Below are 25,901 nucleotides of genomic sequence, written 5' to 3'. Positions count from 1 at the left end.
CACGCCCACATCCCCAGTTATAAGAGGGTGTGCACACTTATGCAACCAGGTTATTGTAAGGTTTCTATTTAACATTTATCCCCCTTGAAGATTTCAGTTTGTTTTTCAATTTAATTGTTCACATTATAGGTCACATTAAAAGTGGAAGAAGTTCTGACATGATTTATCTTTGTCTCATTCTATTACATCACAAGAACCTGGCATTATAACAGGTGTGGAGACCTGTTATAATAATACATCACTGTATGTATTACCCTTCTTTACTCAAGTAGGGATGCAAAAGATACATATTTATCTGGACTTACAGTAAATCCTGTATTTATCATACAGGTATACATTTATCACACTGGTATATATTTAATGTATTGGTAAATATTTATCACACTGTATTTATCGTACTGCGACATGCTGAATTTATCGTATTAATACATGATTATTTTGAGTTTGGGTCTTCGACTGAGTTATAACCATGTTCAAAATTATCCTCATTCACTATGTGAAAGTTGCATGTCTTGTCACTACCTCCATTTAACACTAGATGGAGACAAACTCAACCTATTGACAAGGGGATTTAGCCTTGGGTGTCAGCAGACACACTAGCAGGACCTTGTCCCATCAATTATCCTTCAGTAACATCTGATACAGTACCTTCCAAACAGATGATTAGTTGTTTCAGGTGATATACATTAGCAACACAACACAGACACTCAAGCGCACCCTGATGTTAGCCGGACTGTCAAAGTAAAAGTTTCACTCAATCATGACTTGGGAGACCGATATTAGAACTGATGCGATTGGTTGAATCACCGGAGAGGGCCGGACATCAAGTCAGTCCTTCTCCCAAAACCTTGGTGTCACAGACTTATTCAGTCATTTTCATTTTAGTCATTTTGCAGACGCTCTTATCCAGCGTGACCAACAGGAGCACTTAAGGTTAATTGTCTCGCTCAAGGACAGAATTACAGATTTCTCACCTTGCCAGCCCAGAAATTTGATCTAGCAGCGGTTTTGGTTAGTAGATACATGCTCTAACCACCAGGCTGTCTCTGGTTCAGAAAACAGCACAGAGGCTATGTAAATGTGATGTAATGAGAAGGCTACATTATTACAATACATATCAACGATTGCCGAGTTGTGTTCATGTGATTGTGTCATTGGAGGAAGCTGCCGTGGTAGGCGTGGTCACACGCAGTACTTCCAGAAACAAGCTGTGGACGCAGAGCAAAACTACTGTCAGTTATTCTTTTATCAGGGGAGGCGTCTTTGCAAGGCAAGAAGATACATGTAAAATAAAATGTTTCAGTCAATCATTTCCAGCATCAGTAACTTACGCTCATTCCTTTTTCTTTGTACTGGCTTGTCTTCCACTAATGCTTGAGATGACAGCCCTTTTCCTTGTTGTAAATCCTCCAGCTGCAAAAAAAGAACACTGGTTACAGACTGAAAACCAACACGTTTCAATCTGTCAAAAGCAAACTGGTCATAAACTGTAAAAAAAAAAATAAAAAAAAGAAAATGTCAAAAGAAAACTTGAAATAAATTTGTTATGAGCTAACAAAAACCAGTTACAAACTGAAAAAAGAAACAGGGTACATTCAATAAATGCTGGGTTGGTCTCAGATAGTCAACTTCTCCCAAAAATGAGTCATTTCCAAGGCCATTAATTAGCCCCCATTCTAAGCTCTCCAATTTGCACCACCATCACAAAAGTCACACATTTGCAAATTAATCTCACAGGGGGGATTTTCCAGGGAATTTACAGACAGTGTCTGAGTCAAGTAGAAACATTTGTTACTAAACTACAAGAACATACAAAAATGAAGTCAGAGATTTACCTGTTCCAGTTCGGCAAGTCTGTTGGCCAAATCTAAATCTGCAGGTAAGACATCACAAGAGAATGCCAGCTGGGTATCACACACCATCCTCTATTAACTGACAATGTTAATTATATTTAGGTGGCCTAATGTAGGTACTTTACCTAAGGCATCTTTTCTTTCAACAGGTACAAAGCTTTTATGTAGTAACAATGCAAGAATCTTGGTTTGGAAATCTGTGTCTTCCCTCGGGTGATAAACTTGGCTTTCTGAAAAGGAGGAAATGACAATACATTTGTGATTACTATAAAAAGCTTATTGTAATGGATGGGGAAAGGGAGAGGGAGAGAGGCTGGTTCCAAATGCAGAGCAGGCGGTTTATAAGGGAGACAAACTCCCAGTAGGGCAAGGCGAAGGACGGTCATACAGAATCATGGTCATTCAGAATCACGAGATACAAAACAATCCAAAATCACTGGGCTAAAGACAAAGTCAAGGAGCAGATCAGGCGAAGGTCAAAACACAAGAATCGATATGGGGATAACACTAGGCACCGGCAAAAAGAGAAGGCTCAGTAATGAATGACGGCGTGACAAACTATACCTCACAAAGGGCAGGGAGAACTGAACCAAACACAATAGGGGCATAAACTAGACACAGGTGGAGGCACAAGTGCTCAGAATGAGGGTGATTAGGATCTGATGACTGGGGTGCGTTCGTGAGAGGTGGAGTTAGGGGTGCGTTCATGAGAGGTGGAGCGTGGAAGCGGGTCTACGCCGGCGGAGGACGTCACACTTAGGCCATGCTAATTAAATGTACTGTTTAATGCATGCCCATGAAATGTATTTATTCATATATTTTATTTAAATATAAAAACTAGTTTTTAAAAACATAAATGTTAACAACATTTGAATCCATATGTGCTATTCAACTGACATTCTAAGTAATAATTACATTATAAAATATGTGAACCACATCAACAAGTGAAACTGCAATATTCTGACAGGTTTTACAACTAGACAGTACATCCAAGCCAGAAATGGAAACGAGCGTTGAGCCTCCTCAGACTGACAGCTCCACATGGTCGATCTCTCAGCAGGTACACTCAAGAATCAAGCACATTCCCCAAACCTGCAGACTCACCGGTGCTGAAGACGCGTCTCCCCTCCACCGCGAGTCCCGCTTGGAGGAGCAGGAAGGCCGGCAATACCTGCCAGACGTTCACAGAGACGACCCTGGCCATGACAATGAAGCAACAGTTCCTAAGAAGTGCTTACTCTCAAGTGGTCTTCCACCAGTTCAGGCGATACACTGCCATTGGGCCATCCTAGACATGCTTTTATCTCATCAGAAATGGAAGGAGCGGACGGGGGGTGCACTCAACCAATAGTTAGTCGCCATGGTTTCTGTCACTGAACCAGCGGCCATGGTGAGAAGGAAGGTGTAGCGGCTGACAGAAATATGACGAGGGTGAGTGGTCCTTCATCATCATGACAGGTCCAGAACCAGCAGAGTGAGGACTATGTCAGTGGCACGTTATTTACGGACAGTCAGATGTTGTCTCTCAGGACCAATATATTTTCCCCTCGATGCACCCTGACCTGTAAATGTTGTCCTCCAGGGATTGTTTACCAAAATTATTGAAATATTAACAAAACGGGCCACTGGGATAAAGTTACACCAGCCACAGGTGGACATTCTGCCCCTGCTCTTGGCACATTTAGGCTTTTTCTTATACAACCCCCTTCCAAATAAAGTTGGGACGCTGTGTAAAGTGTGCATGATGAATGCAATGATGTGCAAATCATTTAAACCCTATATTCAATAGCAAATGGTACAAACACAACATATCAAATGTTGAAACTGAGACAATTTGTCTCTTGAAAAATACACCAATCAGCCATAACACTCTGACCACTGACAGGTGAAGTGAATAACACTGATAATCACGTTATCGTGGCACCTGTCAGTGGGTGGGATATATTAGGCAGCAAGTGAACATTCTGTCCTCAAAGTTGAGGTGTTAGAAGCAGGAAAAATGGGCAAGCATAAGGATCTGAGTGACTTTGACAAGGGCCTAATTGTGATGGCTAGATGACTGGGTCAGAGCATTTCTTTATTTTTCTTTTTCAAAACAACAGCAGTTGGTCTCAGTTCCCAAATGCTTATAGAGTGTTCTTAAAAGAAGAGGTCCACAAATGCTATTTAAAACTCTACCATACAAAGAAGAAACCACATATAAACAAGATGCAGAAACGCAGTCACCTTCTCTGGGCCCGAGCTCATTGAAGATGGAAAACTGTCCTGTGGTCTGATGAATCAAAATGTTTAATTATTTTTAGGAATCATGGATGCCGTGTCCTCCAGACTAAAGAGGAGAGGGACTATCTGGCTTGTTTTCAGTGCACAGTTGAAAAGCCAACATCTGTGATGGTATGGGGGTGCATTAGTGCACATGGTATGGGTTGCTTGCACATCTGTGAATGCACTATTAATGATGAACAATATATAGAGGTTTTGGAGCAACATATGCTGCCATCCAGATAACATCTTTTTCAGGGAAGGCCTTGCTTATTTCAACAAGACAATGTCAAACCACATTCTGTAAGTATTACAACCGCATGGCTCCGTAGTAAAAGAGTCTGGGTCCTAAACTGGCCTGCCTGCAGTCCAAACCTGTCACCCATTGAAAACATTTGGTCATTATGAAACAACAAATATGACAATTGAGACCCTGAACTGTTGAGCAGCTGAAATCCTATATTCTGCAAGAATGGGAGAATATTTCTTTTTCAAAACAACAGCAGTTGGTCTCAGTTCCCAAATGCTTATAGAGTGTTCTTAAAAGAAGAGGTGATGCAGCACAGTGGTAAACATGCCCCTGTCCCAACCTTTTTGAAACGTGTTGCAGGCATCAAATTCTAAAATTTCTCAGTTTCAGCATTTGATATGTTGTCTTTGCACTATTTTCAATATATTTCAAGATAAATGATTTGCACATCATTGCATTCTGTATTCATTTGCATTTTATGCAGTGTCCCAACTTTTTAGGAAACAGGGTTGTACATTAATTAGTTCCTTAAGAACTTATTTAGAATATTGTACTTGAGGTTGAAAGTGAACTAATTCTGTCCATAGGAAGTTCACAGAAATGCGCTCTTAAAATTTGGTTCTAGGACTGTCTGGGTCAAGCAATGTGACCTCTGGCCTGTCGATTGCATATAGAAATGAAATGCCACACCTCTGTCTGTGTAATAGCTTCAGTATTTCTGTAGACTACTTTTAGTTTAATAAAATGCCTGGTACTGTTTTTCTCATCAAGCTTCCAGGATGCTATTTCATTGATACTTTTTGTATTCAGTTGAGGACATTATAAATGTCTAGTTGTGTCTCTTGTCCAAAAAACAAACACATTCATCTCCTGGTGAAACGTATTTCAGAGCTCGATGACTTGGCGGAGTGAGTCACTGTGAATAAACCTTGTCACATCAAGGAGATATTGCACCTTGTGAAGGAGATTGTCATCTTGTGGAGAACCTGATCAATACTTTGATGGATCTCCAGGCGTGACTCGTATTGAAAGGGTGTGTGTGTGTGTGTGTGTGTGTGTGTGTACATCAGAGGCAAACGTTAAACTGTTACTGACGTTTGATCTTGTAAAACGAACAGAGAGATTGTCACAGGAATTTCATGCTTGTTTTAAATGGATTTAATTCGGTTAACAAGGAGTTCCTAAGTTGATAAGGGTTAATCAATCCCCTCGCAAATCTCTAAAAGCAATACAGGAGAGTGGACGGGCCTACAAGCAAGCTGATCTGAGAAAACACATAAGGTTGACATTCATGTAGTGGGCTGTCTGTGGCAGGGCTTAGGTAGTGGTTATAGTGGTGTAATTTGCTCCTGTATTCAACAGGGGGAGTAACTGTCATATCCGTGCAGAACGAAATGTTGACATTTCTTGCTATAGATTTAGCGTGTATGTGTTATTTACTTATGAGAAGTAGAAATATAGCATTCCTATGGTAAAGTCAAGACCATTAGCGGCTCCTTGCTTCAAAAAAATCTTGACGTTAAGGCTAGGTTTTGAGGTTAAGATTAGGGTTACAATAAGATTCTGGTTTAGAATAAGGATTAAGGGTCAGTGGGCAGATGTTGGATTTGGAGTTTAGGTTAGGATTAAGAAGGATGAATATCCATCACTATGAAAACTTATAAGACTTTTTGCTTGACTAGAATGTTTGTTTAATTTTATATAACGTTGATATGACACTTATGTTTGTATAATGTTGACACTCATCAATTTTATCATCTTCTACATAAATAATATTTTCCATTCCCCATTCCCTGTTCAGCACGACACGATTTGTATGGCCCGGTATGCTATCCGTAGCTGGCCGACTAGCAAGTTACTAGCCCAAAAGCTAGCTAATCAAATCCACAGCTGCAGAAGACCGAGGGAGGGGTCAGTGGGAGGTATGCGCACAGAAATCTGATGGAGGGAGTTCCATTAAGATGATCTTCTCTTTACCGGGCTATGGCGCAAGACTTGAACAGTCGAAAGTGTTCTGAAATTGAACGGTATTATGCGTGGCTTTTTCATGTTGCTAAACATATGTTTGCCTGTTCCACCTTGCGTCCATGGAAAACTTAGAAAGAGTAAGACAATTATGTAGCCGGGCACCTGTCTGACCGTCGGAAAGAAGTCCGGATCGGTGCAAACTCCTCCCACCGAAACACAGGACAGAAAATCAAATACCCTCACAGGAGACGCGAGGTTTCGAGGTGGCTAGCTATACCGAAACTAATCAAAGCGACATCCGTAGTACCCTGACCATCAATCGGTTTTATGACATAAACACAATCACTCCGACTCCGGTAACCTTCGGGAAATCGCGAAAGAGTAATTCCATCTCAACGGCTTTGACATATCGCTGACATCATGGCTGAATTTAGCATCGATCAGAACAAACTGCCTGGAGTTAAAGAAGGTAACGTTTGATAGCCAGCAAGCTAGCTATACATCTGTAGCATTGAACATAACACCTTACCTGTCCGCGATTGGCCGGGTGGTTTTTCCGCATTACCTGCTGTGTCAAGTGCGTGCATACTCTCATATTTGTTTGTTTCCTGTAAAACAGTTGCCTTTAGTTAGATGGCTACTTAGTTTGTTAGCTAGCCAGCCAATTCAATTCACCAAGCTAACGACTGTAGTAGGCGACTAACAGTGTTTTACAAATAATGTAGCGAAGCCAGTGTAACAATAGCTAGTTAGCTGTGACACATTTGCCAGGCACCTATAGCTAGCTTACAGTGTACAGTCATGTTAAATTGGAAGTTAAAATAACTGATACTGTACATGGCAGTTACAATAACAAAAACTCGGTGGAGATTTTTGAATGAGCCTTTTTCACGGTGGTTTACGTGTCTCTTTTATTGATAACATTAAGGTCTGGAGAGTTAAAGTAAATATGTTATGGGCAGCCTGAGTGATTTATCGCGTGTCCCCACCTGTTATGAGTTTTGAGTCTGTTCTGTCGTTTCGTTGACAAGCACAGATTGGATGCGTGGTCTTTTGTCCCGCCAGTGTTGTTAAGACATTTGTCATTCCCAAACCTTGATTGTGAGGAAAGCAAAATAGTTTTCTCAGATAAATCATATTGTTATTCAGGAATGGGAGTGGGGGAGATTTAATTACTCCTAGCTAAACCAGTAACACAAATATTTACATATTAGGTCATGCTGGACAGACCAACAAATGGATCGCATCGCACTTCAGTTTAGTAGTTTGGTTGTCTCAAGCAAGTATGTTGCTCTCGATGATTTCAATCCTCTTTCAGTGGTGAAGTCTTCCTGCCAGTAGGAAACAGATGCTCTAATCCGTCTCCATGGAATGTTTGAGATGCTATTCTGGAAGAGAGCCTGATGTTAGAATGTCTTCTGCTCCGCGGCTGTCGCCAGAGGACCGTGATATGTAGGGTTGTTGGTGATGGTTCCCGTCTCCCCCACCCCCGGACCGTATTTGTTTGATTCTCTCAGCTTATACAAAAGGATTTAAATTCACTGGGGAAGAAAAATAGCTTATTGGCAGCATTGGTTAAACCACAAGATTCTGTTATGGTTCATTTTTATGGACCATAACAGAATCATTTTTATGGTTAATTTTTTCTGTTTGCGTGCTTGTGGTGATTTGCACTTCTTTTATCTGTTGTGTTTCCCGGTTTTTATTATTTGTAGTACTTTTTCATTCATTGTTATTGCACTGAACCGGCAATAACAATGAATAGGTACACAGGTAGATGAATGGTCCTTGTGCTTCCTGTTCATATGACAATAGTACTGGAAGTGCTGCTTTCAGAAGTAATTTTTCCTGGCCTGTAGCTGAGTGTGCAGCCCCTGAACATTTCAGTCCAGACAGAATGACTCCTTCACTTCGTTTCTCCTCTAAGGACCCACGAAGGACCCACAATGAAACACAAACTAGGCCTGGATGCCCGTTAACGGAGGAAGGTCATCGGTAGGCTTATGCTAGACGGGATCCTCCTGGAGTTCTTAGATAAGTAGATTAGCCATATGGTTGCAACCTGGTCAGTGTTAATCAACGTTTGTGAGCCGTGGGGAGCCGGTGTCACAGCCATCTCTGCAACCCTGGCTCATCCTTTACCAGTGACACAGCCCTTTGCACAACAGTGACCAATAAAGGGCCCATTAAAAACAACTCAAAGTCACTGGAAATGTATAATGTTGCTTTATTTTCAGGCATATGCAAATGCTTTCATTTGCTTACAGAAAGTATGGAACATTTGATCTGGTTTCAGGGCAGATGGTGGGTGTGTGGGGGTGGTGGGGGGGGTGTTTAAACATTTGTGTACCTATTCTGGTTTCATAAGTGCTCCAAGTGTTGGGACTGCTTTTGCGATTAATTATGAAATACATGGATGAGGTAATCTGTTCTAAAATGACTGGCCTGCTCTGCTGAAGGATGCTGTAACAGGCTTGGCCAGATTACATTCTTTACTGTATCAGGAGGGGGGGGTGTGGGCCTCACAGAAAATATTCAATGCCTATGTTCAAGAGGATTTGTGAGGCTATTTCAATATAATTTTAAAGAAACCTAGGAACCTCTGATGTGGTAGTAAAATGAGTTTGGCAGTTAGCCAAACCACTAGTCACGCTTGAAGATGTGGTTAACTACATTGGATGGGTGTATTCACCTTGCAGGTGAATCTTTTGTTTAGGTTATCTCAAAGCCATTTAATTGCATTTTATATTGATTCCAGTTCAACAGAAAGCACTTCATACAGTGAGTCTGCCCTGCCTATGAAACATGCTGAAACCCAGCTCAACTTGAGAATGATCTGTGGAACCGATAGCACCTGGGTTCTGGATAATCCTTACCCGACTGACAGTTAAATACAGAAATTGTAATAACTCTTTTGGAATAATCCTGTGCTTGTTGGCTGTTGAATGGGTGGTGCAGGTTTATGACCGCTTCCTTGAACCTCTGTTTCACTCAAGCCAGTTGGCTGTACTGTAAAGTGTGTTAAATGGCTGGTTTGTTATGACTGAGTTTGAGGTATTTGGGTTATGTTTTGTGGTTGATTCTCCTAAATCAGGGTTTGTGTTTTATAAGCATGTCTTGAAAAGATGTCTGAATGCCTCCAGAAGCCAGAAGAAGATCATGATGAAGGTTTTTATATGAATGTTGCATTACCATTTTAATGTTGGCTTACTCCATGTCAGTTGGTTGACATTTGATGCCCAGTTTGGTCTGTGGTCTGTCAGTGTTGGGTTTTTGTCTGTGGCTCCACTGCCAGTTTGGTTTGGAGCGCACACAGCCAGCCAGCCCCGGAAAAAATTAAGAGACCACTGCACCTTTTTCTTTCCTTTCCAAAGAAGTTGAAAGGGAAGGTTTTGAGGACTCCAATACGACAGGCGATCTGCCCCAGTCGTATGTGAGTGCTGTGTATCCGAACTGTGTTATGCACTTCATTTAATACCGTAGTTTGTAGATGGAGGTGTTGCTTTTCATTTCATTCAATCTGTCTAGCCGGGTTAATATCAAACCGACAGAAAACCCTTGCATGCTCAACACTCACCCACAGTTTCACTTCATGCTTTTCTATTTCTAAGTATTTTATCTTTTGGAACCAATTTTACACAGAAATGTATTTAGTGCAGGAGTTGACCACATCAGACGCATACTTCCTCAGTGTTGGGGTGATGTGCTACACTACTGTTTATTATTATTGCCATTATAAATCATTATTTCTAACCATGTCAATGACTATATTTCCTATTAATTTTGCTATATTAACTATTCAAACTAATTTCACGTATGTTTTCATGGAAAACGGGGACATGTCTGTGTCCCCAAAGTTTCGAATGGTAATGTGTATGTGATGCATTGTGTCGCACTGCCTGGGGATCTTGTGCTGGTGTTGCTAGGGTGAGATAACTATTCTTGTTTAGTCTTTCTTGCTCTGTTGAAGTTTGTTTCCTGTCCTTGGGGCCATTTTTGTCTTATGTGGAAGGAAGAGTAGCAAGCTGAGTTCATACAGTGTTGACAGAAGCTTTTCAGTTAGTGTTTTGGTAAATCTGTCAGCCGCACCGCCTGGATGTTGGGTCAGGGCAGACTGATCATTTGTTTTGCAACAAAACGGTCAGAAGTTCCAGATGGTGGGGTAGTAGTGTGCTTTCATCAAGGACAAAATTGCTGTCTTTCATTTACTTTGTTTTTCTATCCTTTTTCAAGTATGTTAACAAGAGGCATGTACTCTAGCATGTAACTGCACAGAGGACCTCATTCCATCACAATAAGCCATTAGTAAATCTCGTTCAGAGCCGTTTCTTAACCTTCTGTCCTCCTTTGGTTCTGTCTGCAGTTGTTCGGGACTTTGCTGTGCTGGAGGACCACTGCCTGGCCCACAACCTGCAGGAGCAGGAAAGTAAGTGAACATCCATCACTGTCACATCCCTGTTGGTCCTGGGTCGTCTTGGCTGTTCCCAAAGCAGTGCTCTTTGCAAAGGACCACAGGGAGTGCCTGCTTGCTTTGGGATCTGTTTCAATTGGTTCCACTGGATGTTTTCATTTAAATGTGGATGCAGCCAGTCAGATTCATGAGCAGTTCACCCATCATTACCAACAGAGGCACTGTTTCAGGCCAGCAGCTCCTCTGGTATAGGGAAGCGGTTAAGTTTCCCTTTCAGCATATTTCTATCTGCATTTCCAACATCCCATTTTGTGGTTTTTACAGCCTATCGAATGTTTTCCATTAATTTGGTGTTGGAAATGTCAGTAACTAATACGTCTGACAGCCTAAACTGCAGCATCAGCGGAAACGTGGATTCTTAAAACCAGAAGCCCTGCCACCCACCGGGCTTCAGCTAACAGGCTGCTGCACGAGGCCTGCTGACCCACACAGCGTCTCAATGGGGCTGCGCTGGGTGTTGACGCCCTGAAGCAGGCATTCCCAATGTGTCTGGATCACACTGTTCTGCTGTAAGGCAGGTCACCTCCAGCAGACTGGAGGCTAGGCCTCAACAACTGGCTTTGCAGGGATTCTGTCACTGGAGTATGTTGTGTGTCTGGATCAGGCTTATTCTCTCATTCCTGGATTTGAGTGGTTTTACATAGATGTCATTTTTCTGTTTCATGGTGACTGCCTTTGCAATGTCCCTCTTCAGTTTCACGCTCAGCGCCTCCTTGTGGTAGGTTTGGCACCTGTAATTGTGGTTGTTGACTGGCTAATGCAGTCACCTCAAGTGCAGGCTTTCTGGCTTAAACTTCCTGGTTGAGGAAGCAGTGCGATAAGTTTACATACTCTCAACCTTGTATCTAACCCTAAAAATGAAAAGTTCATATGTATCCACCTGTCATCTAGTGGAACACAGGCATTGCAATGTTACTGACTGTCTTGGGGGAATGAAAGGATCCTGCATATTTCTTCAGTCTTTAAATTTTAATTTAAATCCAATTAAACATGCGTTTAATTTGTTGATGAAACCTGACTCAAGAAAAAGACCTCAAGACAAACAACTGAAGACTGCTGCAGTTCACCTTATCACTAGAGACCCAGCATCTGGCGAGCTCAATGGTTCTCAAACTCTAGGCAGTTTTTGCATGCAGAAGGATATGCAGTCAAATAGTGCTGCCATTTGTAAATGGTCTGAAACTAACATTCCACTTAAAAGCTAACCTTTAACCTCATAATAGTTGTTCAATTTCAAATCCAAACTTTTGGAATTCAACAGCCAGATAAAAAAATAAAAAAACAGGCTTCACTGACCCAGTATGTTCTATGACGTGTTTGTCCCAAAAACATTTGTGAGGCACCGTAAACGATTCTCACAAAAATATATCAGCATTGTCTTAAAATCGATGTCAGCATATTGGATTTTCCTTCACATCTCCGAGATATGCCGCTTCCTCTTATTGTTGCCTCACAATCTCAGTGTGGGAACTTAATGGAGCCTCTCCAGTAAATGATGGCGTAGTTTGATCCTTTTAATGTGGAACCGAAGATCAATAGCCAGTCCACTGGTGCTGAGTGAGTATCTAGGGAGTGGGTGAATCCACACCTATTTTTGGCTGATAGTTCATCATCTGAGGATTCCGAGCCGGGCCTGTCCTGGTCTATTACCCGGCTCGGCAGTTGTGGCCTTGGATCAGCATCTTTTAATGTAGATTAATGTGGGTTAGCTCGTTGTAGCCGCGTTCCACGACTCGGGCCTTGTAACTTCAGGGCCAAAGGCTCCATGTTGTTTAGCTCCTAAAACCGGTGTCGTTTATAAACAGTAATTCTTCTTCTCTTCTCAAATTGTATGTCCAAACTACCACGTGTAAATATCCAGTTTAAGTGCTGTGGTTTTAAATGAATAAACCTCGAACGGAGATGCATCAATAATGGTACCCTATATGTCATATATAGTGCCCTACTTTTGACCGGAGTCCTATAGGCCCTCTGTAAAAGTAGTTCATTATGTAGGGAAAAGGGGGCCCTTTGGAAGGCCTGTTAAGAGATTGAACTTCCTGCTTTGGTTTGTTTACTGGTTCTCAGCGCAGCGTCTCCTGATATGTTTCTCCCCACAGTTGAGAGTCACCTGGCGTCCAACATCACCAAGAGCCGTCTGGTTCAGCAGGACGTAGCTTTGGCCAAGCAGCTACAGCAGGAAGAGGACCGCAGGGCCAAGGCCAAAGCCCACAGACAGCAGAGAGACATGTGAGTGGCCGACAGCGTGACAGTGTTTCGCCAGACACTCCGCCCTGACACACGCCGTTTCGCCAGACTATGCCGTGAAACAACACAGAAACAGACATGTGGTTGTCAGATTTGAGAGAACACATTCACAAACTCGCTGCTGCCCTTTAGATGTGGCCCCGAGACACCCTAATATTATGTAACGCCCCCCCCAACACATTACCCAAGTTCATACACTTCATACGCCCGCAGAAACCCAATACACTGTTGGATTTTAAATGTAGAAGAAAATGCTGTACTGGTTTCTTTCTTTAATAATTTTTCTAACCAATATGCTGACCGACGTCACAGTAAAAGTTGAGCTGTAAAGTCAGCCGTTGGCTCCCACTAACTAGCAGCATGCCAGAGTCCCCCACAGAGAAGCCAGATGCTCCACCACCCTGACAGCACAAGCTAATGCAGCACTGCATGCTGGGAGCTCCTGCTGTCACCCTCTCTTCCCACACCAAAATACCTATCTCACACAAACAATATCGCCACGTCTTCACTGGCTTAGGAGAGTGTGCGGTGAGATGAGGACATCTCTGGCCTGATGGCTTGGTGTTGTAATCTGGAGCATGTAGGGTGGACATTCCATGTAGTGTACTGAACCCAAATTGATATGGGACCCCTAAACTAATTTCATATGAAAGTCTATTTTACAATACATCAGGGCCTCTGTTCATAAAGCTTCTAGAATGCATCAGGGCCTCTGTTCATAAAGCTTCTAAAGTACATCAGGGCCCCTGTTCACAAAGCTTCTAGAATGCATCAGGGCCCCTGTTCATAAAGCTTCTAGAATGCATCAGGGCCCCTGTTCATAAAGCTTCTAGAATACATCAGGGCCCCTGTTCATAAAGCTCCTAAAGTACATCAGGGCTCCGATTTAGAAACAGTACAGGTGTTTGGCTGGCGAGAGGATGTTACAAATCTTATGGTCTAATAGTGTTTTCTTTCCCTCTTTTATTTGTTTCCTCCTCTGTCAACACAATGTCATACACACACCCAACCAGCGAGCGCAGTGACAATGAGATCGCCCAGGAGATTCAGGAGGAACTGGTCCGACAGGCGGAGCAGCAGCGGATTCAGGAGGAGAAGGATGCAGTAGGCCCCCCCCCCCCCCCCCCTTGTTAAAATATGAACACTAGCATGAATATCCTGATGTTTCTTCTACCTGAGGTTAGGGCTGCACGATTTGGATAAAATATGGAATCGCGATTTATTTGACAAATATTGCCATTACGGTTATGTGTGTAAACAGCTTTGATAATCTCACTTAAATAGCCTACATAATGTTCGATTAAACGGAATAAAAATCGAGTACAAGTTCAGTGTTTTTTTATTTTACATACATTACCAAATTGAAGGTGCAGCCTGTGTCGAACTATTCGTTTAACTGCTCATTTAATGCAGTGGCGTTTGCTATGTTTGTGCCGGTCATTGCTGGTTAGGCAAAATGTCTTAACCCTTGAGGTATATTTTCTCGCATATCAAGTTTTTGTAGGCACCGACATTGAAGCCGAAACTTTTAATAACCATTCTTTGTGTGTGTGGGACTATCTTGGTGCTACTCGCTAACTTGAAGAAGACGAATTTGCTAGCAGTTGCGGTGTTAACTCAAACTAGCATTGAAAAACCATCAAGTATTTAAAAGGAATTAGTCCACGTATTTAAGTAATCAACAAAAATACTTGTATAACGCCCGCAAGAAAAACAATTACGGACTTAGGATGCATGCCCGTTGACTTGCGTGACGCGCATATCATTCACCTTTGGAGCTGAAACGTTTTGATATTGCACATGTCATCATCGCAATTTCGATTAATTGTGCAGCCCTACCTTAGGTCCAACAGTAGATGCTGTTCACACTACAATCATTTCATTTACATGAATGGAAAAAAAAGAATGTAAACAGGAAAATATTTTGTATTATTAGTTGTTGGCTAGCTACCTCTGTCACAAGTTTATGAAGATGTATATTCAATGCCCCAAAATGTTCTAACAATTATGTAACGCTGCTCTGAGAGTGATTGTCTGAGTGAAAACTCACGTCTGCTAGCCTAGCTAGTTAATCACACTGCAGTAACCTAGCTTGGCTTTGCCGTGCAGCACATTCGTTTTCTTAAAACGTGTGTGTGTGTGTGTGTGTGTGTGTGTGTGTGTGTGTGTGTGTGTGTGTGTGTGTGTGTGTGTGTGTGTGTGTGTGTGTGTGTGTGTGTGTGTGTGTGTGTGTGTGTGTGTGTGTGTGTGTGTGTGTGTGTGTGTGTGTGTGTGTGTGTGTGTGTGTGTGTGTGTGTGTGTGTGTGTGTGTGTGTGTGTGTGTGTGTGTGTGTGTGTGTGTGTGTGTGTGTGTGTGTGTTCAGGCCATTGCTCGTAAGCTGCAGGAGAAAGAGATGAAGGAGGAGAGGAAACGTCAGAAGCAGCTGGAGGCCAACTTTGAGGAGGAGTACTATGAAGATAAAGGAGGTGAGAGCTAGAGGGCCCCTTGCCTGGAATATGGATCTCTGTTGGACTGGAAGCTATTGGGTTATAATCCTCTGTTGTAGGGAGGGATATTGTGGCTGGGTGAATGGTAGCAGGGGTGTATAGGAGTGTGTGTGTGTGTTGACGAATCCAGTTGATTTAGGAGCAGGATTTGACCTTAAGGGAGGCAGTGTGTGTAGTAGAGACGTTTGTCTCCTCCCTCCCTCTCACAAGCTGCGCTTCTGGTCTGTAGTGAATTGAGACGTTGCAGGATCTGCAACAAGGTTGTATTTTAAACCGTGAGAAGCTTGCTTTCTGTCGGCGTAACTTCAGGGATTCATTTGGTCGTCCTTCTGACATGGTCTCTTCCAGCTCGCTGATCCACTGGCCAGGATTAGACTTGTGGCTGGTTGATGAGCCAGGGCTTTTCACTCTTTGTCAAAAAGTGCATCACTTTAATTGGCCACTGTATTAATGTTTAAGAAGATGGTTGCTTTTTTAGCTCATCAGAAAACTCATTCAAGTTAAGGCCCCGTTGTTTGGTGATTTCATAATTTTTTTTGTAAAGACCTTTTTGCATCAACAGTTATAAAGTCTGTGTACTGTCCCCTGGCCTGAAACCCCGAAAAACAACAGGAAGTTGAAACACAGTGAAACTACATATTTGCCACTCTGGGTGAAGTACCTTCCGGGGTTTTTTCCTGTAAACATACTGGGCCTATATGACTAGTGAATAACATGGTGGTGTCAAAATAAATGCGTTGCAAGTCCGTTCATTTAATTTGAGACCAGGAATGTAAACTAACTCCCCGAATGAGTTAATCTCTATGAAACTCGGTGATTGGATCGCCCTAGTGAATTCCCTTAAGTCACAGTGTTCCAGAACCGTCTGTGATAGATACTGGCTATGTTGCAGTCCTGCCTTTCAGCTAGATGCAAAAGTCTGCTAATATTTCCCAACATGTCCGGACGGGTGGGTTGGCCTGGTATTAAAGCGGGGTCATGGAACAAGAGCATATCAGAGAACTGTATGCAGGAACACGTTGGAGGTTAGTTGGAGGTAGTTTAGACACAGACCACACCACACAGAGCAAAAGTCTTCTTCCTGGAGACATGCAGACAGCCAGTCACCCGTATTCATAAAGTGTCTCTGGGTAGGACTGCTGATCTGGGGTCAATGGGGCCATTCATAGATCACAGGACAAGACTCCTTGGAAAGTGGCAACCAGATCCTAGATCAGTGCTACTGTTTTAAATCTCAGATGCCTCTCCAGTCACGTATGTTCATCCACTCTTATCTCCATCCTGGTGATCGTGTGATTGGTGGTTCCTTTCAGGAAATGAGGGATCTGCCTAGTGGTCACGTCTTAAAGGCTGACCGTGGGCCAGAACCTAGAATAACAGTTCAGAACGTGTCATTTGCAATGATGCCTTCAAACCCGAGTCAGATTAACATGATACTATGATAGTTAGTGAATTTTTAACTAAATGTATAAAATGTCCTTTCTTGGCAATATGAGTGTACCACAGATTATACCATATCTGATGAGGGACCAGCAATGAGCCGTCCACGCCACTTGGTGACGCTTCCGGGCATGGCCATTCCTATCTATATATCTATCTAACGTTCATATAAGTGAACAATGGACCCCAACTCCATGACATTGTTCATGCCAAACCCTCATGGTCATCACATGACTAACCCTCTCTACTTACTAATCATCCCATCTTGGCTCACATTCCTGTCATTGTCTTGTCCCGTCCGTCCATGTCTTCCATCACTCCTCCACCTCCATCACTCCTCCACCTCCTTCACTCCTCCACCATTACCTCCCGTCAACCCAGCTGCCAGACCCCCTCTGGACCTACATGAAAAACCCAGGAGGCCAGCCCCTCGCCCGTACTCCCCCCTGTTAGAGCCCCTCACGCTGGGCTCACGTCGTGGCCACTCCCCTGAGTACAGTTCCCCTGAACGGGGTGCTCGCTCGGAGTACTGTGTAGAGCGTAGGGCAAACCATGGAGACTGTTACCCGGACAACCACCCCCCAACTGAGGGCAGAAGCAGAGGGAAGGGGGGCCAAAGGAGCAGAGAAACCCAGGGCCTGGACATCCAGGAGCACAGGAGACACAGAGACGACAGAGGAGAGGAGGCTGACCGGACAGTGAGGAAAAAAGAGGGACCTCCTCGACCGCCTCCACCGTCCCACATGCCTGTAGAGAGAGACAAGACCTGGGAGAGAGACAGGCTGAGAGAAAACAGGAGGGACCTGGAGGAGATGGACACCCAGAGACCCAGCGAGCCATCCCGAGACCGACAGCACAACAGACACCAACGACGGGAGAGGACTCGGAGCAGGGAGCTTGACCTGGATGAAGACCTTGAGCCCTTCCAGGCTAGCCGCAGCCGCCCCGGGCCCGGTGGTGGTGAGCGGGGCCCTGGGCATGCAGAGGTTGAGGAGGAGGAGCAGTCCAATGCCCATCTGAGGCTCCACTCTGTCCCCAGTGAGCTGTGGGAGGAGCAGGCCAGGAGGAGCCCAGGGAGGGAGAGAGGGGAGAGGAGGGCTCACAGAGACCCTGGGGAGGGCCCCAGCACAGGCAGGGTTCGCTCCCACAGTCACCCCACTCCCAGAGAGCAAGGTACGGCCTAGCGCCGGGTCCCGGGCCTGTCGTGTGTTGGGGAGCTTTGATGTGCCCATTCCTGGGAACTGGTGGTGGTTGAATCTGGGGAACTGTGGTGATCTGAGCTGACTCTGGTTACATCAGAGATCGTAACCGTACAGATCGCTCTTCCACTTTTCTTTCTTCACCCTTTCTTATCATTGGACTGCAGTTCTAATCCTCAAGGGCTTCTATGTCCGTCTGTCGTGTGATCTTTTGTCTGTGTCCGTCTGTCATTTGATCTGTCTCTTGTGGCCTTCTCACCTCAACTGATCAAATACAGTTATTGATTTAACATCGACTTTTCTGCAAACCTACCAACTCCCACAGACCATAAATCGGGTAAATTGATTAATGATTGATTACTCCAGTGATTCATTGTAGTCCCTGCACTAGAACTGGGGATTCCTCAGCTATGACATCCCCTCTTCTGAATGTAATTTCCGTGTGTGTGTGTGGCGCCACCTGCAGGTCGTATCGTGCAAGGAGGACCTGGAGGTCGTGGACCAGTGTTGGCAGGAGGGGAGTACGGGTTGGGCGAGGCCACCCAAGGCATCACTAAGCTGGACCTCAGGGAACAGGAGCTCCTGGACATGGAGGTGGCCCGGAAGTTACAGGAGGAGGAAATGAAGGTGAACACCCGACATCGTAACCCTGTTATACAACATTGTAAAAGAACCAGATACTTTGCTAACATACTGTCCCCTATTTAAACACAGTAACTGCAGCATTATAACTGTACATGAATGTTCTGTTCATTATTAATTTTTTTGGTCTAATCATAATTTGTCAATTTAATTTAAAACAACATCCAGAGTAGAAACCCAATAAAAACTGAAAGGGCAAAACTAAGTTTAACCAACTTTTGTTGGTCCCAACATGTGGTCTCTGCACGCTGTGCTCATTAGTGCTGCATTGAGCTCCATTACTTTACAGTCTATTGAGTTTGTGGCAGAATCTGAAGTGATCCGCTTCCCCTCCAATGCCTCAACAACACTCACACCTCCCACATTGAAGATGATAGAGGATGTAGAAGCAGATACTCTCCAGTCACATCTCCCGTGAACCTGTAATGATTGCAGCCGTTTAACAGTTGTATCTCCCGTGTTTTGTGATGACAGTGGCCAGGGAACAGAGTGTTCTTTTCTGAGATTAAATGTGACTCAGTTGGATTTAAATGCATTCCCTTCCAGGCAAGCAAGATGGACAAACGTGCCGCCCAAGTAGCTCAAGATGAGGTGAGTGGGTGGACCCTACCTCTCTGGCTGGAAATGTCTGGCTGTAGTGACTCTTGGTAGGACCCTACTAGCAGTTGGTCAGTAGGCCAGAATGCTAAATTACAATAATGACAAATAATTTTTCACTGCCAATTGACAACTACACCATAGCCATTATTTTTGAAAATATAAAAGAACATATCTACATTAAATTGACACATGTCTCAATTATATTTTGTGGGAATCCGATTTTTTTCTTGGAATACCTGGCTGTGATTAACCGTGTGGTGTTGTGGTGTGAATGACCAGCACTGTTTGGGTTGAGGGTTAGTTTTCCATTTGGGTGGCTTTGCCTCACTTCAGTGACACCTTGTGACAGTATCTGTGGTAGAAATCTGTGAGAGGGCCTACCTTCTGGCTTGTAAGGATTCTGGTGGTCTTCCTGGTAGAGTGTACATCATATTAGGAACCAGAACGGTGCTGGGATATCCTTGGCAAGACACATTATTCAACATCGACTGTCCCAAGTCCGCCGGGAATTGCTGCGGTGAAGTAAGGCCTTTATTATGAATTGGATCTCACCAAATGTGGGCAGGGCCTTTATTATGAATTGGATCTCACCAAATGTGGGCAGGGCCTTTATTATGAATTGGATCTCACCAAATGTGGGCAGGGCCTTTATTATGAATTGGATCTCACCAAATGTGGGCAGGTCCTTTATTATGAATTGGATCTCACCAAATGTGGGCAGGGCCTTTAATATGATTTGGATCTCACTGACTGTTGGCAGGGCCTTTATTATGAATTGGATCTCACTGACTGTAGGCAGGGCCTTTATTATGTATTGGATGTCACCGACTGTAGGCAGGGCCTTTATTATGAATTGGATGTCACTGACTGTAGGCAGGGCCTTTATTATGAATTGGATGTCACTGACTGTAGGCAGGGCCTTTATTATGAATTGGATGTCACTGACTGTAGGCAGGGCCTTTATTATGAATTGGATGTCACTGACTGTTGGCAGGGCCTTTATTATGAATTGGATGTCACTGACTGTAGGCAGGGCCTTTATTATGAATTGGATGTCACTGACTGTAGGCAGGGCCTTTATTATGAATTGGATGTCACTGACTGTAGGCAGGGCCTTTATTATGAATTGGATGTCACTGACTGTAGGCAGGGCCTTTATTATGAATTGGATGTCACTGACTGTAGGCAGGGCCTTTATTATGAATTGGATGTCACTGACTGTAGGCAGGGCCTTTATTATGAATTGGATGTCACTGACTGTAGGCAGGGCCTTTATTATGAATTGGATGTCACTGACTGTAGGCAGGGCCTTTATTATGAATTGGATGTCACTGACTGTAGGCAGGGCCTTTATTATGTATTGGATGTCACTGACTGTAGGCAGGGCCTTTATTATGAATTGGATGTCACTGACTGTAGGCAGGGCCTTTATTATGAATTGGATGTCACTGACTGTAGGCAGGGCCTTTATTATGAATTGGATGTCACTGACTGTAGGCAGGGCCTTTATTATGAATTGCGTGTCACTGACTGTAGGCAGGGCCTTTATTATGAATTGCGTGTCACAAAGTTCAGGAAAAGTAAAAATAATGCTAACCCTGCCAACAGACTGGTTGATGTTATCAAGGTGGCATTACCATGGTAACAACAGGCTTGTTGTTGTTGCCAGGAGATTGCTCGTCTGCTAATGGAGCAGGAGAAGAAGGAGTATAAGAGGTCCAGAGATAAGGAGAAGCAGGCGATGAGGCCAGAAGAGAGGAGGAGGCCAGAGGAGCGGGGGATGAAGCCAGAGGAACGTGGGTTGAGGACAGAAGAGAGGAGGAGGCCAGAGGAGCGGGTGATGAGGCTGGAAGAGAGGAGAAGACCAGAGGGAGGAGACTACAAGGTAACTCCCTTTTCTCTGTCTCACCCTTTTGGGGATTTGTGGCCCAGGAATGCCCAGTGGTCTCAGCTGGTGCTTCTGACCTACAGGTTAATGTCCCAGGTTTGTGTGAACTCATTGACTGTTTCCCAATAATGTTTTCTTTTATATCTGTGTGTTCTAGCCCATCTCTGAGGAGGTTGTTCGGCCGAGGTTACGAGAAGAGGAATACCAGAAGCCCAGGAATCCCCAGAAGCCTACTAGGTACCTGCTGATCTAGTAGACGTGTACTCTAGTACCACTGAAGAACACTGTCATACCATTAATGAATGTGGTCCATCATCATGCTGTTGGGAAACCGTGACAGTAAATCATAAGGTTTAGGTTAGATGTAACATCAATTGAAGAAAAACTGTTATGTTTGTCTGTTTCAACTAGTGACAAACCCTGGTCAACTTAGCAACCTTTTGTTAATGTCCCAATTACATAATCACTGGTGTATCTACTGCCCCTCATAACATCAGCAACATAACAACAGGAATTCACAATTATGAATGCACCCCATCAGTATACCCCATACAACATTGTAACAATCTATGTGTCAACATTTAAAGAAATCCCTAATTACACCATAAACAATTTATTTGAACAATAAAGTAAGACACATTTTCCTCTGTCCCTCAGACCACCTCAACCTCATCCACAGATCTATGAGAACGTGGATTCCACCTACAGCTACTCAGAGACCCACTACATGTCCCGCACCCCGGCCAGGCCTGAAGCCTCTTACAAAGGTCAGTATAGCTACCCGAGGCCCAGGCTGACTTCGGCCTTGACCTGGGCATTTGTGTAAACTCTATGAAGATTGCATAAACAATGTCTAGCACATAACCACATTGACCAAGAATACTGCATTCCTGGTATACACAAAATATAGTCCCTAGGGAGCTCATTCCACTTGGTGATAATGGGATGTGGGTATTAATGGCATCTGACGTGTATTTCTTCTCCTACAGGTGCATCTTACCGGCAGTGACCTCACCTGTCTGTCCTGTGTGTCTTTTGGTTCTTTTTATTTTTACTCGTCCTTGCTGTATTTTCTCAAGTCGCTCATCACCTACCGACCAAACGTTTGGACAGTGTCTCTTGTCCTTGGCAGTGGGGTTCCCTAACTGGCTCCAAGTTAGCAGGGTTATGCTAAGCTCAAACCTGCCCTCTCATCCATTTATTTACATATTTTACCTTTTTTTTTTATTGGCGCAAGAACCAAGACAACCCAAAGTAGATGCCCCGTGACGACATCCTGAATCCCAGCTCAACTGCTGATGATGGTCATGAAGCTAAAGAAGATGAAGGAACTTCATCTATGTCGTCATTGGTCCTTTTTCTCATGGCCTTTGCTGGCTGTGTAACTGCAGTCTGTTGCTCCGTCCTTCTGGTCTGTCATCTCGTCTGTGGGACCTGCCTGTTCTTCAGAACTGTCCTCGCATCGCGCTGCGCATCAAGGCTGAACACGTCCTGTCAGGTCCGAGCTACTGTGCATATGTAATGCCCCTTTGGAGGAACTCGTTTTTATTCACAGAAGAAAACCTACCAGTGGTATATCAGGATGCTGGGTGTTCGGCTGTGCGTTAACTACTGTCCAGTCCTGACTGGTTCCTTGCTGTAAGCTGTCTCCCAGTACACGTATTTCCCCTGTGTCTTTCTGAGGTTTTTTCCCCACTTGGAATAAGGACCAGCGGTGGGAAGCGGCATGTTGTGGGACATACTGCTGTGATTGGGTGTTTTATGTGCATGCTTACTGAAGGTGTGCTCTCCTGTACGCTGTCATTGTTTTCTCCGCAGAGTTGACTGACATCCTTTCAGTCCACAAGAGGCCAAGCCACCGCAAACTGCCGTCATTTTTTGGGTTGGATTGATTAAATATGCTATTTGAAATATTGCCCTCTATGTTTAATAAAATGTTCATCAGTATTTATCTTCTGTAATTGCGACCCAGAACAGGTGGACCAGGAGGAACTGCAGACCGATTTCCGGTCAGTGCCAAACATGAGACTGTGCTTGTCCCTTCAGGGCTGTATTCATTGTCAGACCAATGGGACAAAACAGGATGTGACCAGCCAGAATGTGTCCAGTGGCTGGAAATGTCCCCAGGGCTGTTTTTCTTACAAACCATATGCATTGGTTGAGTGGTTGCCAGTGCCCACTAGTGGACATTGTCTCAATTACTGGTCCTATGTTTTATTTTAGTTTTCTGTACTTTTATTTAATCATTATATTTATATCAGTTTTTTTGTAGGGCATTTCTTGTTTCCTGTATGTTCCATTCCAATTGAAATGCATTAGCTTTCTGTCTCACACATTCTGAACTTCTCTCTCTGTCTCTCACGCGTACACACACACACACACACACACACAGTAGAAAGGCATGAAGGGTAGTTTCATCCACTGAGCCAATAGGAAAGGTGAGAATGTAATGTAAAACCTCACAAAGGGACCTATTGACTGCTGCGTGATGAGGTCACTGTTCCTGCTCAGATTAGTCATTAGTTCTGTATTAAGGAGAGATTAGAATAACAGACCAATTTCCGTCATATCCGACCTAATTATATTTATATTTTAGTACATTTTGCAGAGGCTGTTATCTGGAGCCACCAAGAGTAGCAGGTGTATATATGTTTTCATCCCGGCCCACTGTGGAAATAAAACCCACAACCTGGGCATTGCCAGCGTCACGCTCTACTGACTGGTAACCCTAACCCCGTTGTAAAAAGGGATCTGTGCTGCATCGGAGTGGGGATTTAGTATGGACTGTCCCAAATGGCCCCCTCCTCCTTATGTAGTGAACTACTTAGGCCTTGGGCAGAACACTTGAACTGGGTTGGAAATGTGTGCGATTTGGGACACGCCCTACTGCAAGTAGTGGCAATATTATGTTTTACAGTTCATGTTTATTGCACAGATATAAGAAGGGTAATCCAAAAGTTTGGTTTTACAATCATATCTCAATTTTTCTGCTGCGTAATAATCAGTCTTACGATGGTGTTTTGTTGATGTTGATATGCTTTGTCCTAATTGGTATCATCTGCCTCGTTCTGCATCTGAGTCTTTCTAAATGTTCAGACTGTTTGCTGGTTGGCGTTTGTGCCAAATGTATGATTTTGTTTCCCAGGGACTTGTAGATAACGGGGACTTTCGGCTCTTAGGTCTGTTGAGATGGATTGGTGTAGAATCGCCCTCATCTGAGGAATTTTATATCCTATTGTGTGATAATGGCTCCATCTTGTGGACATACTGAATATTTAATTAAAACTCAACGTGTCTGATCAGAGGGTGAGTTCATATTTGTTATTGCTGTATAACCTACTGATTGGCGTCCTATATGCTTTGAGTGCAATCTGAACTGAAATCAAGTGTAAATGTTATCTGTTCTCCCATCCAGAGCCTGAATGCAACCAAAACAAACCATGAAGGCACCAGTGTTGGTTTTTGGCCCTTACTGTAACAGACTGTTTTGTATCTTGAACTGAACAAAGGTTTTGCTTTTGCCATCTCAGAAACAATACCAACATTTTCATATTCGCCAAACTGTTATGTCCAGTTCTGTGGTGTCACTAGTGTTCAAACTGCAGGCCCAGGTTCTGTGCAGTATCTCTGTCAAGACGCTCCTGCACTGAGAGATGAGTCAGAGCACCAGTGAATTGTTTATGTATGGCCTTAATGTGCATGTGGTGCCGTTGGCTTCTTCTGAAAATAAATCAAAACTGACTCTTAGTCATTTGAATGTGTCATTTATTCATTCGGTCACAGGTCTCATTCGCAGATATTTCATCTCCTGACTGGCGGAATATCATTTAACTGGTTGTTCAACAGCAGTGCTGCTTTTAGTTGGCAATCAAACCCATGTGAATACTGGGAGGCTGTTGCCACACATCAGCCTGAAGAAACACAGGACTTGTTCTGCTACATTCCATCTTCAGTTTTCTTAACAGGTGAAAGGTTCTGTGTTTCCTGTGAGACAGAACATGCATAGTAGCGTTCTGTGTTTTTCCTTAGAACACACAGAAAATGAGTTGTGTTTTTAGAGGGAAAGAATAATAATTTTAGGTTTCTGTGTGGTGCATTTGCATGACACAACAGCAGTCTTTAAACAGGCCGATTACAAATTAATGTAATGAAATAAGTTGAATATAGAATGAATAGCACAGGCTTGGAATCTCTAACCACATCAGTTTGACTATAGAAATGTACAGAATAGAACAGGCATCCCCATTTAAATTGATAATGGTATAGTCAATTATTTATTACAGCTAAACTGCAATCATCCAGAAGGAATCATTTCCACTTAAAGGGTTGACCTAGGGAATGAGGTGGGTGGAGCTAAGCAGGTGAACTTCATACCTGATTGGGCAACATTGATGCGTTCTACCATATTTCTGTTATGAATCATTAGGAAACGCCCAGCCCTCCCTGCACATTTTTCATGAATTAGCCAGAGTACAGTCAGCAAAACTGTTAAAAACGTTATTTTGTGACATTAAATGTTTAATCTATGAGAAAATCATCATGGTTCCAGGTCCATCTCTCTCCATGAGCTTCCAATCCCAGTGGGAAGTAGACA

The 25,901-nt window shown here is 43.6% G+C and overlaps 1 protein-coding gene and 1 long non-coding RNA gene across 4 annotated transcripts; one reads left to right on the top strand and one right to left on the bottom strand.

Moving 5' to 3' along the window:
- Nucleotides 1–169: 169 nt before the first annotated feature.
- Nucleotides 170–7,027, bottom strand: uts2d. Of its 2 annotated transcripts, none has more exons than XR_002197105.2 (5): nucleotides 6,863–7,027; nucleotides 1,979–2,083; nucleotides 1,836–1,873; nucleotides 1,332–1,413; nucleotides 170–1,208 (listed from the first exon to the last, which is right to left on the bottom strand). It is a non-coding gene; the product is annotated as a urotensin 2 domain containing (long non-coding RNA). The 2 variants fall into 2 exon arrangements; XR_827549.3 differs by lacking the exon at nucleotides 6,863–7,027 and adding an exon at nucleotides 2,958–3,097.
- On the top strand, nucleotides 6,285–25,058 carry ccdc50 (coiled-coil domain containing 50). 2 transcript variants are annotated; one of them, XM_010866382.5, is made up of 12 exons: nucleotides 6,285–6,802; nucleotides 10,697–10,759; nucleotides 12,904–13,033; nucleotides 14,065–14,155; nucleotides 15,415–15,517; nucleotides 17,360–18,151; nucleotides 18,644–18,804; nucleotides 19,366–19,410; nucleotides 21,089–21,304; nucleotides 21,465–21,544; nucleotides 21,965–22,074; nucleotides 22,297–25,058. In XM_010866382.5, exons 1-12 carry the CDS (start codon nucleotides 6,754–6,756, stop codon nucleotides 22,314–22,316), a joined length of 1,860 nt encoding a protein of 619 aa, XP_010864684.4. In that variant the 5' UTR covers nucleotides 6,285–6,753; the 3' UTR covers nucleotides 22,317–25,058. The 2 variants fall into 2 exon arrangements, with proteins under 2 accessions (XP_010864684.4, XP_028977382.2); XM_029121549.2 differs by lacking the exon at nucleotides 17,360–18,151 and having other exon boundaries at nucleotides 6,295–6,802.
- The last annotated feature ends 843 nt before the right edge of the window (nucleotides 25,059–25,901 follow it).

This window comes from Esox lucius, chromosome 8 (genome assembly GCF_011004845.1).
Source record: "Esox lucius isolate fEsoLuc1 chromosome 8, fEsoLuc1.pri, whole genome shotgun sequence".
In the NCBI taxonomy this organism is placed as follows: Eukaryota; Metazoa; Chordata; class Actinopteri; order Esociformes; family Esocidae; genus Esox; species Esox lucius.
The sequence above is the reverse complement of the archived record's forward strand: the minus strand, read 5'-3'. Positions and strand labels throughout refer to the sequence as shown.

Coding starts and splice junctions, on each gene's coding strand:
- ccdc50 (XM_010866382.5), top strand. CDS start 6,754: ATGGCTGAATTTAGCATCGATCAGAACAAACTGCCTGGAGTTAAAGAA. Junction 13,034..14,064: donor CACAGACAGCAGAGAGACAT/GTGAGTGGCCGA, acceptor ACACCCAACCAG/CGAGCGCAGTGACAATGAGA. Junction 18,805..19,365: donor TACAGGAGGAGGAAATGAAG/GTGAACACCCGA, acceptor ATTCCCTTCCAG/GCAAGCAAGATGGACAAACG.